This window comes from Aptenodytes patagonicus, chromosome 10, assembly GCF_965638725.1.
Source record: "Aptenodytes patagonicus chromosome 10, bAptPat1.pri.cur, whole genome shotgun sequence".
In the NCBI taxonomy this organism is placed as follows: Eukaryota; Metazoa; Chordata; class Aves; order Sphenisciformes; family Spheniscidae; genus Aptenodytes; species Aptenodytes patagonicus.
In genome coordinates this window covers 13,705,464-13,719,902 of record NC_134958.1, presented here as the reverse complement: position 1 = coordinate 13,719,902, position 14,439 = coordinate 13,705,464, and the positions used below count along the sequence as shown (strand labels likewise).

Here is a 14,439-nt window from a genome sequence, read left to right as displayed (position 1 = left end):
ATTGCTGCACAAGCCAGAAAGAGTTTAGATTTGAATTTGTACATACTGAAAAATACATTAAAAAAATGGATACACTTCTATATACATGAATAAAAAGTATTCACAGACAAATACATACTGAGGGGCTCTGAACTTTCACTTACCATTAAATCTTCAGGTGCTGGCCTTTCCTTCGGTTGCTTTTTCATGCTGTGTCATAAAACAAAATGGACATATATAAACAACTTCTCATTTATTCTACTTGCTTAAATATTGAAGATATCCTCTTTTAACACAGAGTGAAGAATTTCAATGTATTTCTTAACTTTATCGTGTACTGGTGGAAGACAGGGTTCCAAACAGTGGCCAAAATGTTAATGGATTTCTTCCTTCCCTCCCATCCCTCCCTTATGGGATGCAGCGGTTTACGCTGTTTGTAACCACGAAAGTGTGTAACTATAGAGACCATTGAAAACCAGTCAGCTCAGAAGGCACAGTAAGTTGATTCTCATTTTGCTAGGGATTATTACATAGCTCGACACAAAGTATTATACAAACAGGTGGGAAATTTAACTCTAACACTAAACAGCTTCAGGAGACCGCACAATACCCTGGGGTTTCTACCTTAATTTTTTCACATTTATTTCCACTACACTGCAGGGTGATAGTTCATTACACAGCATTAACCTGTTTATAAGATCATGTTTCTCATCCAAATAGTCCTAGTTTTCTGTGCAACAGGTGCAATTAGCTATTGAAGGCTGTGCTTAGCTGCATGAAGGAACACAATAACAAGGCACAGAGGTGACCATCAGGAGCTGCCTACTGACTAATTGGATTACATCCAAACAGCCAGTGTTTATGGCGTAATTGGCATAAAGTCATAAAGTCTGATACGCCGTTCACTTGACATCTCTAATACTTATTAGGAATTGATTGCTTAAATAGTATATAGTTTCTTCTTATTTGCTTTTTTAAACAGTAATGCCTCCCACTAAAAAGTACAGCCAATATAACACTACAGCTAAAATACTAGATGATCTGTGCTGTAAATCGGAGGTATTAATGACACAATTTACCTTCCCTACAAATAACTACAAGCACCTCAAATAATGCAGGCATTAGCAAGTAATGAAAGCTGTCTGACGAGTAGGTTGGTAGCAGTTCTAATCTGACAGTCCAAAGTAGCGGCGTCCCCAGGGTAAACAAGGCTATTAGCCACCATCAGTTATGCTTCGGTTTGACATCTGTGGAAATTTTAACACAGGTTATCCCTCCCTCTGCCTCAATGAGAATTTTTTTTAAAACGGTCTGTCATCATTTTTTTGCAGGGATAAAAAGCATAGACCTCCACGCACATCAGTTAGTTGTGCTGCAGAATCCTTCAAATAGCGTTGCTCTTTGTAAATTTGCTCTTTGTAAACTGAAACTATTGAAAACAGAGGCCTATGTTACACAAACTTTAATTATTTAGTTACTTTAATTAACCAATAATCAGACTGCTTTTTGTGTCTCTATTATTTGTTACATACTATGTCAGTCCTGAGAAGCATTCTCCTATGTTATGTATTCAAAATTCAATTTTATTTAGACGACTTTTGCTGCAGTGGCCCTGACATACAGCAGAGAACCTGAAAGTGCCGCGAAGCCCGACCCACAGATCTGCATGGGGCCAAGGGCTTCGAGCGCCTTGTTTTTGCCGAGGACACATCCCTGAAGCAGGATTCCCTCTTGGCCACGCGGCTGCAGCTCTCAGTGGCACACACTGAGATGGCTCCATCTGATTTAGCACAGCTGAGCATCCAGCCCTGGAAGTGCATGTTCGCAGAAGGGATGCTTCTTCGCCTAACACATCATATTTGTGCAAAATTCAAGCTTGTTTCTTCTGCCATGCATAAATGACTGCCCCCCCCCCCTTTTTTTTGGGGGGGGGGCAGGGAACGAGACAGTTGAAAAAAAAATTTCCTTTCACTTTGTTTCTTTAGGATAGCTTACCCCCAATATTTTTATTCTCTAGTCACTCAAGAACTGTATTCTTTATTCTACAGATTCCTCCTCTCCCCAGTTCTCCTTTAATTGAAAAGGTTTTCAATGAACTATTCAGTTTTAAGGAAAGAAAATATACCCAGTGGTGTGTTTTAAAATACGACTCTCAGTAAAAATTACTTACTGAAAAGCCAATGAATTAATCAAGGCCGCTTGCCTTTCTAAATATTGAGGCAATTTTATAAGTAATATTTTAAAAAGCCCTGAATAATGATATTATACGCATGAGTCTTTGTGGCCTTTTTACCCCCAGATGAATTCTTAGGAGTCTCAGCGCACAAGACTGCACCCACATTCAGGGCAGGTTTATTAAAACAGGAAAAACCCTTGTAAGTACTTTTACGACCCTTTGTGTAAATAACGTTTACATAATTTAAACAGTTTGCTTAGCTTTGCTGCCCCATCTGCCCAAGGCCCCCAAGTCCCTCTTCTCTCAGAAAGGATGCAAGGAAAGCCATAAGGTCTCGCAGAGCTGCAGAGTTAATGGCATGTATCATTTACATTGAGGGCATGGCATGTTTGCAAACTGAGCTTACCATTGAGTGATGAAGTGTACAAATGGCTCAGAGAACTCCCCGGCTGGAAGGACGGGCGATTCCTGGGATTGGATTGAAACAAGAAACAGAGTCAGAAGGAGAGAAGATATTTTTTTTTAGAAGGAGAGTAATATAACAGCGACAACAAAACAAAACAAAAAAAAAAGGGAAAAAACCCAAGGAAGCGACAAAACCCCCTTTTCACACAGAGAGTTTGAGGGAGAAAGGTACAAATTCTTCTGAGAATGTGTTATAAAACACTGAATTTCAACTAATGAGTATTACACAATGGGTAAAAACATGTGGAAAGACACTGAGGGGAGGTGAAAAAAGGACAATGATAGCCACAGGGTAAAAAGGAAGGTAGGGAAAGTGTAAATGAGAAATTAATGATTATTTAAGTAACACACAAATGGTCTTGTAATTAACAAAGAGCTGTGAAATTATTCTTGTGTTGACCTTTGTTTCTTTCACTGCATTTGCTATTTATTTACACTCATGTTTATTTACACTTATTCATTTTAGAGGCTGTCCTCATGCTGTCTGTTCTAGATTTAAAAGGCGAAAGAATTTTTAAGAGGAAAAAATGTAGGATTTACCAGGCCAGTGAGAATAACCACCCAGTATTTATGAAAGAAAAAGAAATAAATAAAAAATTAAGAGCACAAGAAAAAAACCCTACAAACAGGGAACAAACAACATCACCATTTGCAAAGAAGGGCTTTACGAATTTAGGAGTTTTTCCAAGAATGACAGAGAGCTCCACTGTGTTTATAGTGTAACAGCTCAGGATGTAATGAAATTACACTGCAGAGTACTTTAACAGTGTCATCTCATTAGACCTACAGTTGGAACAAGAGAGCCACATAAAACAGGCAGCTGCAAATGACTCCATTCTCATCTATTCTCATTTGCTATTAAAAATACCTTTCGGCGGCTTTTTTCCTCCCTGACATCCCTACACAAAGTACCCTGCAAAGTATGATACATGCACCTATTTAAATTAACAAAGGAATGACTTATTTTAATCTCACTGTGCTTTGGAGTGCTTTGGCCATTTGGATGAGCAATATATCATTACATACAACCTTCCAGCGCTGCAGGCAAGAAACTCGGAGCGTGCAGCATTTGGTGGGAGCCAAACAATTTCTCTAGCACACAACTGTGTCAAATGCATGCATGTATTCATTATTGAGAATGCGAGGAAATAGCTTTGATGTAGTGGAAAAAAGAAGATGATAAAAGCACCTCTGCAATGTGTGTGCCATTATCAATGGTGGCAGATAGACACAACTGCAGAGCCTCCTATGTGATTAGTAAATATACATATAATTGCTGTGGCCAATTATCAGAAAAATGAGATCGGTAATTACAAGACAGAAAATTAACTAGAACTCTTATTAAGGCTTTGTTTCCAATTCAAACAATTGGAAACTGCTGGAAAATACAATTAAATCAAAAGTAACTGAAGAGTAAAAGGAGCAGCCAAAATTGCTTTACAATTTTCAAAGACTTCTATTAAATACAAGGAGTGTTTGATATAACATGCTCAAATTCTCTTTGAACTTAGACCGGGTGAGGGAGAGGTTATTGTTTCTAAACTTATAAATGACATCAATATAGGAAGGTTTCCACTGGAGAGTGGAAGGAACATAAGGAAATAAGCAGTGCAATTAAACTTTCTCCACTTCAAAGAACGGCGCATGAAAATTATTCATCTTAATACAGAAAATGCAGAGCAAAATGTCAGGCTTGCTCATACAGCGTGGAGCCCAGCAGGTTTTGCCTCTCCCTGTCATTTTCTCTTGTGCAGCAGAGCCTTCCTGGGCTTCCACCTGAAGTGCCAAACGCTGCTCTCCCAGGTGGGACAGACTCAAAGCAGAACAGGTATGAAATACTCTGGGCGCATATTACAGATCATTTTGAAAACTACGGGGCAAAGCAATCGGAGCCCATTCCCCAAGGAACTGGCTCTGCCCAGCAATCTACCCCGGCTATTTACAGTAAAATGCAAGTGAGGAGCTTCTTACAAACATCCCTCTAATGGGGCTGCCAGCTCGGATCAGTCCCTGCTGGGGAACAGGACAGGAATACGGCACTTCACACTAATTTGGTAGGTGATAATTTCTGCAATCACAAAGAGATGACGGACCCATAATAGAGTGAAACTCCATTACGAGAGGGGAGGAGAAGCTGATGAACTGCTCTGAAGCCACCAGCGTTTCACTTTGGCTATCCCAAGCTAAGGTGGCATCAGGGTTCACCCAGGCAAGGGAAGAAATTGCTCCATCAGTATTAACACCTTGACCACGCAGCTCCTGTACTGCAGCACAGCCAGAAGACAAGGTGCTCCTGCACAAGCATGCAAGAAAATTTCACCTGGATGAACGTAAATGTAAAATGCTATTTTTTTTTGGCACATCTTTCTGTACAATGCAGGTATTTCAACCCCATCCAGGCCTACTCTCTTCTGCGGTAGACCGGTCAGTCATGGCCATGCCTTGGTTGGTTTGCTCTCAGGAGCTCAGGAAGAGACTGGGCGGGTGGGTGGGGTGGAGATGAACACAAACTGGATCTCAGTATGAAAACTAGATGCTTTAATACAGTCTTCCCAAGGATTTTAGACTGGGCGCCCACAAATTTATTGGCTATTTGCCTGACAAATTGAAAGCCTTTTGGGAGAGTGCATCAATCTCAAGGAAATACTTGCTGGCAAGTGTGTTTGAGGGCAAAAAGATCAGTGCAGATAAAAACTTTAATCTCACTCCTGTACATAAGAGCCAATTGTTACTTTACAGCATAGGTAAGAGGGGAGAAGGAGGCAGGTTTTGGTTTTAGCTGAACCAGGAAAGTACGGACCCTCAACTACTTCCAAAGGTAAATATTGAAAAGCTGCCTTGAATGCTGCATTTTACCTTAGTTAGAAAGAGAAAACATCCATTCAGTATCTGCCCAGGGAAAACAATGACCAAAATATTTCAATTTCTGATGTTGGTCTATGCAAGACCATTTGAGTAGTAGAAGGGTGAGAGTATTTTGTAGTTAGAGCTGTTTCTAATGAGAGAAAGCGTTGATATTGCTACCTCTGTAACCTGAGCAATCACAATGTTGTTGTATCAGGTATAAAGCAAAAATTTCCCAAACTACACAAAGTAAATACATCCTGTACTGTATCCTGAAGTTCCCCGACTTTGGCTGATACTCAAAGAGATGGGAATATGAGGAAATAAAGCAAAGCTACACGTCTCTACCAAGTTTACGCTGCCTGTGTGATGCAATGCAGTCACATTTGATGTAACCATAGGGAACGGCCCAGCTGTACTCCGATGGCCTGCCTTATTTTACCCACCTGCACAATGAAATCATACTATAGAGGCAAAAAAAGTAGAAAACCAACTCCAACCACTCCTTAAAGGAGTGAGGAATAGGTATACTCATTTTAAACTGGGAAATGATTCTTTCATTTTCATTAAATACTGTATCTTTTAACCAATATCATGAAGACCTATATATTGGGGATGCTGCTAAAATGGCAGCGAAGACACAAACGGTTGTAAGGGTCAATGTACCATTGGCCTCTTACATCCCCAGGGAGCTTATTCCCAAGACTGGCTATTTCCCTAAGCATCCAAGTAACATTTCCGTAACTGGGATCTGCTGCAGGAGAAGACAAGATCAGCCTCTGATTTCTCAAAACCAGCTGAACTCTGCACACACAGTGAGAATGGGGAAGGGCAATAGGAAAAAAGTTTGAGTGATGCCTTTGCCTCGTGAATAATGAACAGTTCAAGAAGGTCAACCCATTACAACTGAAACCGTTTAATTATTAATTATGCACAATCTATGAGCAAAAGGACAAGTTCAGAATGTTTAATGTGTGGTAACTCCGACCGGACCCTCTCTTGGCGTTCTGTTATTAGCATTTGTCAGCAAGGTGCTCAGGCATAAAGAAAAAAGCACAGCAGCAGAAAATCTGAGCTAGCAAGAGGAGGGAGGGCTTTAAACTTCAAACACTGCTCCTAATATTTAATTTATAGAGTGCCAAGGCTCTGGTATAAACCTTATTGACTTCCATGGAGTTAGGGGAAGTCACATTATCTAAACGAAGACCTGAGAACGAGAATACTGAGACAATCCCTCCAAAAGCCCTCTCTTTTGAAGGGAGTGATAAAATTACTACCTGTATCTTCTTTTTTTTTTCACAGGTCTGAACAAAGGAAGAGTGAACCACCTAATAGCATGTCCAGAAGTCAACCAATCCTTTGCAACTTACGCAATAAGAGCTTGAATTACAGGTCCGAGCATTATCCTCACCTACTTCTCAAACCTATTATTCGAAATGTCTCCTGATCTGTTTGCTCTCACTAAGCAGAGCAGTAGCAGAGATGCTACTGAGGCTCAGGAAATAATGTCCAGCAAACCCACAAATAAATATGGATAAGGCACCTTTCCCCTCTTTTCTGTCCAGCTTGGAGGTTTACCTGGACAAACTCAAGAAGCAAATTCAACAGATACAGCTCTGAGTTGCTCATTTTCTTTGGAAACACTGTTACGTCAATGAAATTTGGGAGTAGTTCTCGACTGGCAATATACACCAAAAGCATCCCATGCTTTACACACCTTCAGAGATCTTACCTCAACAGACAATTTCTTGAGAGTGAAATATTTTCTCAAAGCAACTGAAAGTCTGAGATTTATCACATCCTTTCTGAAGAAAGAGAAAGCCCACAATCTCCCTGTAACAGGAAAATCAGCAAATACAGCTTTCTACCTAAAACCTTCAAGAAGGCGATGGCAAAGCCCCCAGCTATGTGTTAAGATCAAACCTGTGTCCCTCCTACCTCCTCCTTCGGGGGCCAGCCCGATGGAGAGCCACAGGGCAGAACAATGGCAGCCTGTCATCAAGACGTCTCCAGAAGAAAGCCAGGCTGCACAGCCGTGCAGGTTCGAAGACGAGCTCAGCTACACTTCGTGGGCAGAGGTTGGTGTTCCCAGTGGATCCCCACACTCGGTGCAAATAGGTTTTACTCCCTCTTCTCATCTGCTAACTCCCTCTCTGTGAAGGGTTAAATTTTCCCATTCCCCACAGCTACTGCTATTTTGCAATACTCTCTCCTCAGTGTGAAGCCTGTGCAGAAGGAGATGCCATGGTCCTATGGCTCTATGGCCACAAGAGGGAAGTTAGCAGAACCGAGCAAACCAAACTTCAGTTCCTCTCTCCTCTGGGTTTCCCCAGCACACCCTGTCTTTGAAATTATCATCTCCTCTGGGCAGATACTCCTATTCTGCAACTTGGCCATTGATGCTGAAATGGCACTATTTAATAAATAATGTGTGTGCTTTACAAAGCATTTCTGGCTTATCACTTTGGCCTAAAAAATCTCTAGGATTAAAGGATTTTTATGCATTCCAGCTTCTCTTTTGCTAAAGCTTTCAAAGAATACACCTATTTTTATACAGTAGCTGCATTTTACTTTGTGGCTAAATAGTGATTTTTTTTCAGACAAACTTAAGTTTCAGATGCACCAGAAACGCTGCCAGGTGCAATTACATGTAATAAATGCAGTGCAGTTACCGGGCTGTTTCAATGAGACCAGCAAAGAACAATATTGTACACGTTCAGATTTACTCCTATAAGGACAACCTTCTTTTACAGCATTCCTAAAAAAAAAAAAAAAAAAAAAAAATCCATTTCTGACTTTCTAGCCAACCTACTTCAAAAGCCTTGCACAAAGCTAATGGCAGGTGATTTCCTACAAGTAACAAGTTTGCGGAAGACAGCAATGTCTAGAGGTGGCTCAGAGGCCCAGACTTGAAAGCACTTCTGGATTGTCCCTGTTACACTCCCACCCCCAGCAGGAAGGTGAAAGATGATTACATCTCTGCGCCTGGTCGCTTCTTGCTCTTTTCTTAGTAGCAGATGCCAAATGTGACAAATTATACGTGGGGGCATTTTGGTGTGAAGTTTCGTCTGCTGGGATTGGAGTGTCAGCAGTAAACTCATTTATTTCCAGATCTCTAGCTGGACGGGAACCAAGGTCGAAAGGCCAGTGTTTTATCCACCAAAACACTCAGCCTAGCTTTAACACCTCAAATCACGTGAGAACCAGCTATTCTCTCAGCAGCGCTACCTGCTCCCCAAGTTCTTGAAAATATCACGTATGCATAACCTACATTCATACTGAACGCATGCAGATGTTTCTGGTTAAATAAGTCAGTAGATACTTGGGGCTATTCGGTTGTCACTTCAGCAGCATTTGCTACTGTGGGATATTTTTCAGAGCCCAGAAGGGGGAAGGAAAGAAGCAGAAGAGTGTAATTAACATCAGGAATAATCTAGAGTTTACAACATGACATTTTCTACCTCTCGCCAAGCTTTGTGCTTGTTAGCGTGGCTCTCTAAAGGGCCTTGCAGATAAGTGTACAGGTAGCTGGAAAAACAGGTTAATCCTTTAGCCGTAACTGTAATTGCTTTCTCTCTAAAACAAACATAAGAATTTTTTCCTCTCATTGCTGGTCTCTTGTCGATCATAAGCTAGCAGAGCACAGCAGTGTTTTGGGTAGATACACACACACACGCACATTTCAAATGGCTAAGGCACAGCAGCATGAAACGTAGCCTCTACCTGTCCACACCAAAGGGACTCAATTGAAAAACTAAAACCATTTATTGTTCCCTTTTTCCTCTGTACACTCCCAATGCATTTTTATTGCTTTTTCATAAAACACTGCTGCAAATAATCAAGCATGACCATTGACATCCACAAGATTGAGTTTTAGGAACCATTAAATGAGCTTGCCCTCTTGGGAAGGTTCTTGCTCAGGTTGGTCTAAAGGTAATTATTCAGCAATTCCTACCTGTGGTTTTACCTTGTTCCTATATAAGTCTCTGAATCTCATACACTAGTAAGGTCACAGTTTCTGTCTCAATAAAAGTATACCCTAAAACAACTTATCCACAGGACAAATTATGGCGGGTTTGTGTACACATGCACACACACGTGTGTATATCCTAACACCAGCTTTTCTTGCATAGAAGTCTTCAAAACTCCAGAAATTTTCAGGGTTAAATATAGCTGTTCACATATTTAAATCAATACATGAGACTCTAAAGAGAAATTCCCAAAGAAAAAAACAAAGTCTTGTTTCATTCTGAGCCTTTGGAGTTTTCTACTTCATTTATAGAAATAGCAAAATGTAGCACTGATGCATAAGGTTAAGAAATTCAGCACTCGAGAGGCAACAGTCTTCATTGTGTTATTTGATCAAGCTGAACATCCTGTGAATTTTTAAGGCTATGCTGTAGCAATAAATAGAGGGATATATTTAACAAGGTAAAAAAAGAAGGGAATAGAAACAACTATATAGGATACATGTATTAAGTGCAAGTTATTTTTTCCATGGGAAAATCTGAAAATTTATTGACACTGAAATGCTTCATAGCTCAGCATTAACACTACGTTAGCATTAACTGGTGCTGGTAAATGTTTCTAGAGTACGAATTTAAACAGAAAAAAAAAAGAGGTCTTTGATTTGTGGAGTTTGTAAAGTCCTTGAGCTAGATTAAACTGCAGTCTTGTGAGACCGAGTATCTCTGTGGGGGCACTTAACAGAAATGCTCAAGAAACTCATGGAAAGCTTCTCACTACTCATGAAGCCATCAGAGTAAGGATTCATGAGTACAACTAATTAATTTTTCTTTTAAATTTCTGCCCGACTCATCAAAATATGCAGGTTTTTCAATGCTGCCTCCTATTTGTAAGAATAGGATTTGCTCTTGAAAGTCTTCACTCCTCAATCTTCTAATTGGAATAATACAATAATTTAACTAAAACTGATGGACAAAAATTGAGTTCTTTTTCTCCCTAATTTAGTAGTTTAAAAAAAAAGCCAAACCCAACACCTAAGTCCCTGTTACACTGAGACAAGCTATGGAATCTTTGAAACCAAAATTAACTTATTTCAGGTTACGAAGAAGAAAGGGTTAGAAACCAGAGCTGATGCTTAACTACAGCGCTTGTGACCACAACTGCTCCAGTACAGTGAAACCCGATTTACAGCAACCACCCAAGGGGCTGGCAATAACTGCTTTCCTAGAAGGGATACCCTAACTAAATAAAGGTCAAACAAAATAGCCCTGGAGAGCTAAAGGAAAATTTAAAGGAGTTGCTTAAGTCAGGAGGACTGCCCTACTGGATGCATTCCACAGTGCAAGTTTTGTCTATCCAGCCTTCTCCGGCCACATCTAAAGCCAAAACCATGGGATCGAAAAGATGGGAAGCTGACATGCTGAAAAACACAGAGCTGTCGGGTTTGGCCTTTTGGGATCTTCATGGACAAGCTGCAATCACCTAGGCGTTCTACTAAACGCTGATCTGACTAGCAATCAGGAAAAATGACATTTTTAGAAGGCTTTAGAAATACTGAACAGTAATTTCCTACATAATATATTTTGACAACAAGATAACAGGGAAATGAGTAACTACAGGTTGGAAGAATCTTGAAAACAATGCCACTTTTCAGCTGACTGCAAGGAACGCAAAAATACACTATGATCAGAGTTCTGATTTTCCTGAAAACCTAACCCCACGTTTTGCTGCAGAGTTGCAGAGCCCAGTAACCCACTGCTTACCAAACTGAAAATTTAGAGCGCCCTCATTTACCTTTTAAACTGAGAATTTTCTAATACATTAAAAGGAAAATGCATAATTATAATCAAGGCTACGGTTCTCATAATCTCTGCTTGGAAGTGGAATTTGATTTATTGAGTGACTCTTGCAGACATCAGCAAAGAGAACACTTAACTGGACCATGTAGGTTGTCTGGAAGGTTGCTGGAGATTTGGAGGGTAAGCAGGGAACCGTTAAAATTTTTTGTCAGCTAAAAAAAAAAATCATGGGAGGCATCCTGGAACCACGAGCAGCAAGAGAGGTTAAAAAGCATACTAATTTTACTTGCAATCTTTAGGTTTCATAAGTCAACCCACTAAGTGAAATCGGGTGGCCTGCATTTCTCCAATGCATCATTTCTGGGGTCTGCAACATTAATGATATTATTCTGGGGCTCTGTTGTTTATATTTCTAAGTTATCATCTGGAACAGATTCCAATCACAAAAACTTTTTTTTTTTTAAAAATGCACCCAGCGCTTTTGAAGCATAATCCCGCTGCTGAGTAGACTGCATTGCAAATTCTTTGGCTGCATGATCATGAAACACAGGGCCGCATCCAGGACATCTTCCAAGCCAGGCAATGGCTCCTGCTTCCAGCAGGACTCCATTCTCCTTCATGTTGGAGTGTTTCTGGAAAGACTGCACGCACAGCAAGCGATGCATGTCCTTCCCAATAGGGATTCATCTGCGCTGCTCAGTGCTTTCCATATAACATTTCGGTGAGTTGGAGACAAACTAAGTTGAGTGCTAGAATATTAAATTACTCTCAGCTCTCAAATAACAGCAGACTGCCTTTATTGCTGGCTGTGTTGCAGGATGAACTACATTAACAAGTAGCCTGTCCTCATCTTTGGACCAGAAGCAGGAGTCTTATTGTGGTGGGAGATGCTGCTACGATTAGGACTGTTGCTTAAATGAGCGTGTCTTATTTGTAGCTGGATCAGATTTCACTATAAGTTACCACATGTTAAAAAATAAAGGTCCTGGCAGGCGTGTATCCTATTCACACAATGTTCCTCGCTAATTTTGCCATTAAAAAAATAATCCCAGAACCAATGCCATTAAAAGCCCAACACCATAATTTAACAAAAAAAAGTCCGGCATAGTTTACTGTGATTTGAGAGGAAGACCTGTACCTGACATTTTTTTGTTAAATTATCCTGCTTCTCAAATCACTTATTCATTCTGCATAATTTCTGCAAGTAAATTTAAGTCCTAGAAAATGAACAGACAGACTTTTTAAACTGCCAAAGTGACCTGCTACGTCTCATATATTTCACTAAGAGTTTAAAAACAGCTCCAAAAATCTCACTACTACAGAACATCTAAAAACTCCCATGGACAGTTTTTATTCCATATGCGCCACCATACAGAGTTTGAGAAAAGTCCAGGATACCTAGGTAATACAGAAGCAACCTCTTAACTAGTTCAGTCATCAATAAATCCTATGAATTAATGATTATGAATGAACAGAACATTAACTTCTGGATTCCTGCTGTGTTTTGGTGGAACATGGAACAGTTCTACAAAACCCAATGACTACCAATATAACAAGCAACTATTATAAAGAGTCAAGGTCTCCATTTCATCATTTTAAACAACTTCTAGCTTGTCCCATATCAGGCTCTGGAGTTTTTAGCCAGCTCCAGGGGGGACGACTGGGGTAAGCACGCTGCTAGCAAAGACCCAATTTCAAGAAACTCTCTCGTCCACAGAGCTGTTTATTCACAATTTTAGGAGCCAGAAGTCCAAACCATTCTCTGTCACACAAAAAGACATATTAAGGGTCTTGAGGAAAAAAGAGCCGGAGTTTTCAACTGCAACAACTTCAGCAAATTATTACTAGGGCATGAAGCTGCATGGGGACCGAAGATCCTTGAGGCAGCTCGATCCCACCCTTGCAGATCTGTTCCTCCTGTATCCTATGACACTATGGCTCACCCAGAAGCTGTGCCATTATGGGAGCACTGCTGTGCACTATCTGTTTGGAAGAAGAGGAGAGCTACAGATCGTCACTCCTTGCTGTTCTGATCGTCATTAGGGTAGGTGGGGAATTCTGCACCAGTATCTGGGGGTTCCTATGGGGTTCCTGCATAGCTGCAGGAGAGGGGCTCTGCTCCTACCTTCTGTGAGTTTTAGGACCTCCTTACAGCCAAGGGGAAAATTTGACCCAAAATAATCAGTCTTACAACACTAAGCATTTCTAATCTTTAATACTCATGGTAGCAACAACAGCTGTACACTACCAGATAATAAAGAGACTTTCCCTCTCAAAAGGTCCTTGCATAGAAGGAAGACTGCGTATTAGCCAAATAAGCAGGTCCCTCTGTTATTCCCCAGGAGGCACGTCTTACAAAAGACAAAGTGAGGAGGAAAAAAAAAAAATAGTCACAAGTTAAACACATTTTGCTCTGAGGTCTTTGTACACAGGACAGGGCTGGGGGTGGCAGGAGGATCTGTTAAAGTCAACGCTACCCATCAGCTAGAACAGAATAACCCTTAATATAAATGTCTTCCAAGATACCGTCATGCCAAGAATTTGCACTTTCAGGTGTGGCAGCTCCTATCTAAACACTATATATCTTATTAAATGACCCTCTAACAATACACACGTACCGAGCAAATAACACTACAGAGCCAATCCATTCTCCTCTTCCCCCCAGGCTCTAAACGTTATGGCATGCAACTTCCATTTAGACATTGAGTGTGTTGCAAAACAAAGCAAGTTGCACTTAAAGAACTTTCAGCTGAGCTGTGCTCTGTAACCTGAAGTCTTAACGTGCCCACAAGCACAGCGCACTCTGAACCACCAGCTCAGGAGAATGATGGCTCCATGCCATACTGTGGAACATAAAATAAGTTAAAACAAGTAAATACCAAAACACTAACATTAAAGCTAGCTCAGCACTCAGATGTTTACAGCCTGCACAAAGTTCCTTGGTTAAAGTTTTGTAAGAAGACTGGAGCAATTCTACTCTTGAGGAAAAGAATGAAAGCTGCAAGAAGCTCTACCATAATGTGCAGCTCTTTAGGGCTCTGTTTTAGAATACTGAGCTTAGATATAGGCACTAGTACCAGCCCATTTAAAGGTAGTTTGTCAAGCAGTAGCAAAACACAAGTATAAATATAAGCACCTTTAACTTCTTTAGGATAGAGATGGCCTTTTGCTGCTGGTATATACAGCATTGGTGCTTTGGAATTTCCACGC

The 14,439-nt window shown here is 40.6% G+C and overlaps 1 protein-coding gene across 3 annotated transcripts in view; it reads right to left on the bottom strand.

Annotated features, from left to right (window-relative positions):
- MAP2K5 (mitogen-activated protein kinase kinase 5) overlaps positions 1-14,439 on the bottom strand; it is a 139,975-nt gene that overhangs the window by 22,818 nt on the left and 102,718 nt on the right. For all 3 annotated transcript variants that reach the window (XM_076348108.1, XM_076348110.1, XM_076348109.1), the window contains 2 exons: positions 2,562-2,623; positions 144-189 (listed from right to left, as the gene is read on the bottom strand). In XM_076348108.1, coding sequence (XP_076204223.1) covers positions 144-189; positions 2,562-2,623 — 108 coding nt within the window. The remainder of the gene's footprint in view (positions 1-143; positions 190-2,561; positions 2,624-14,439) is intronic.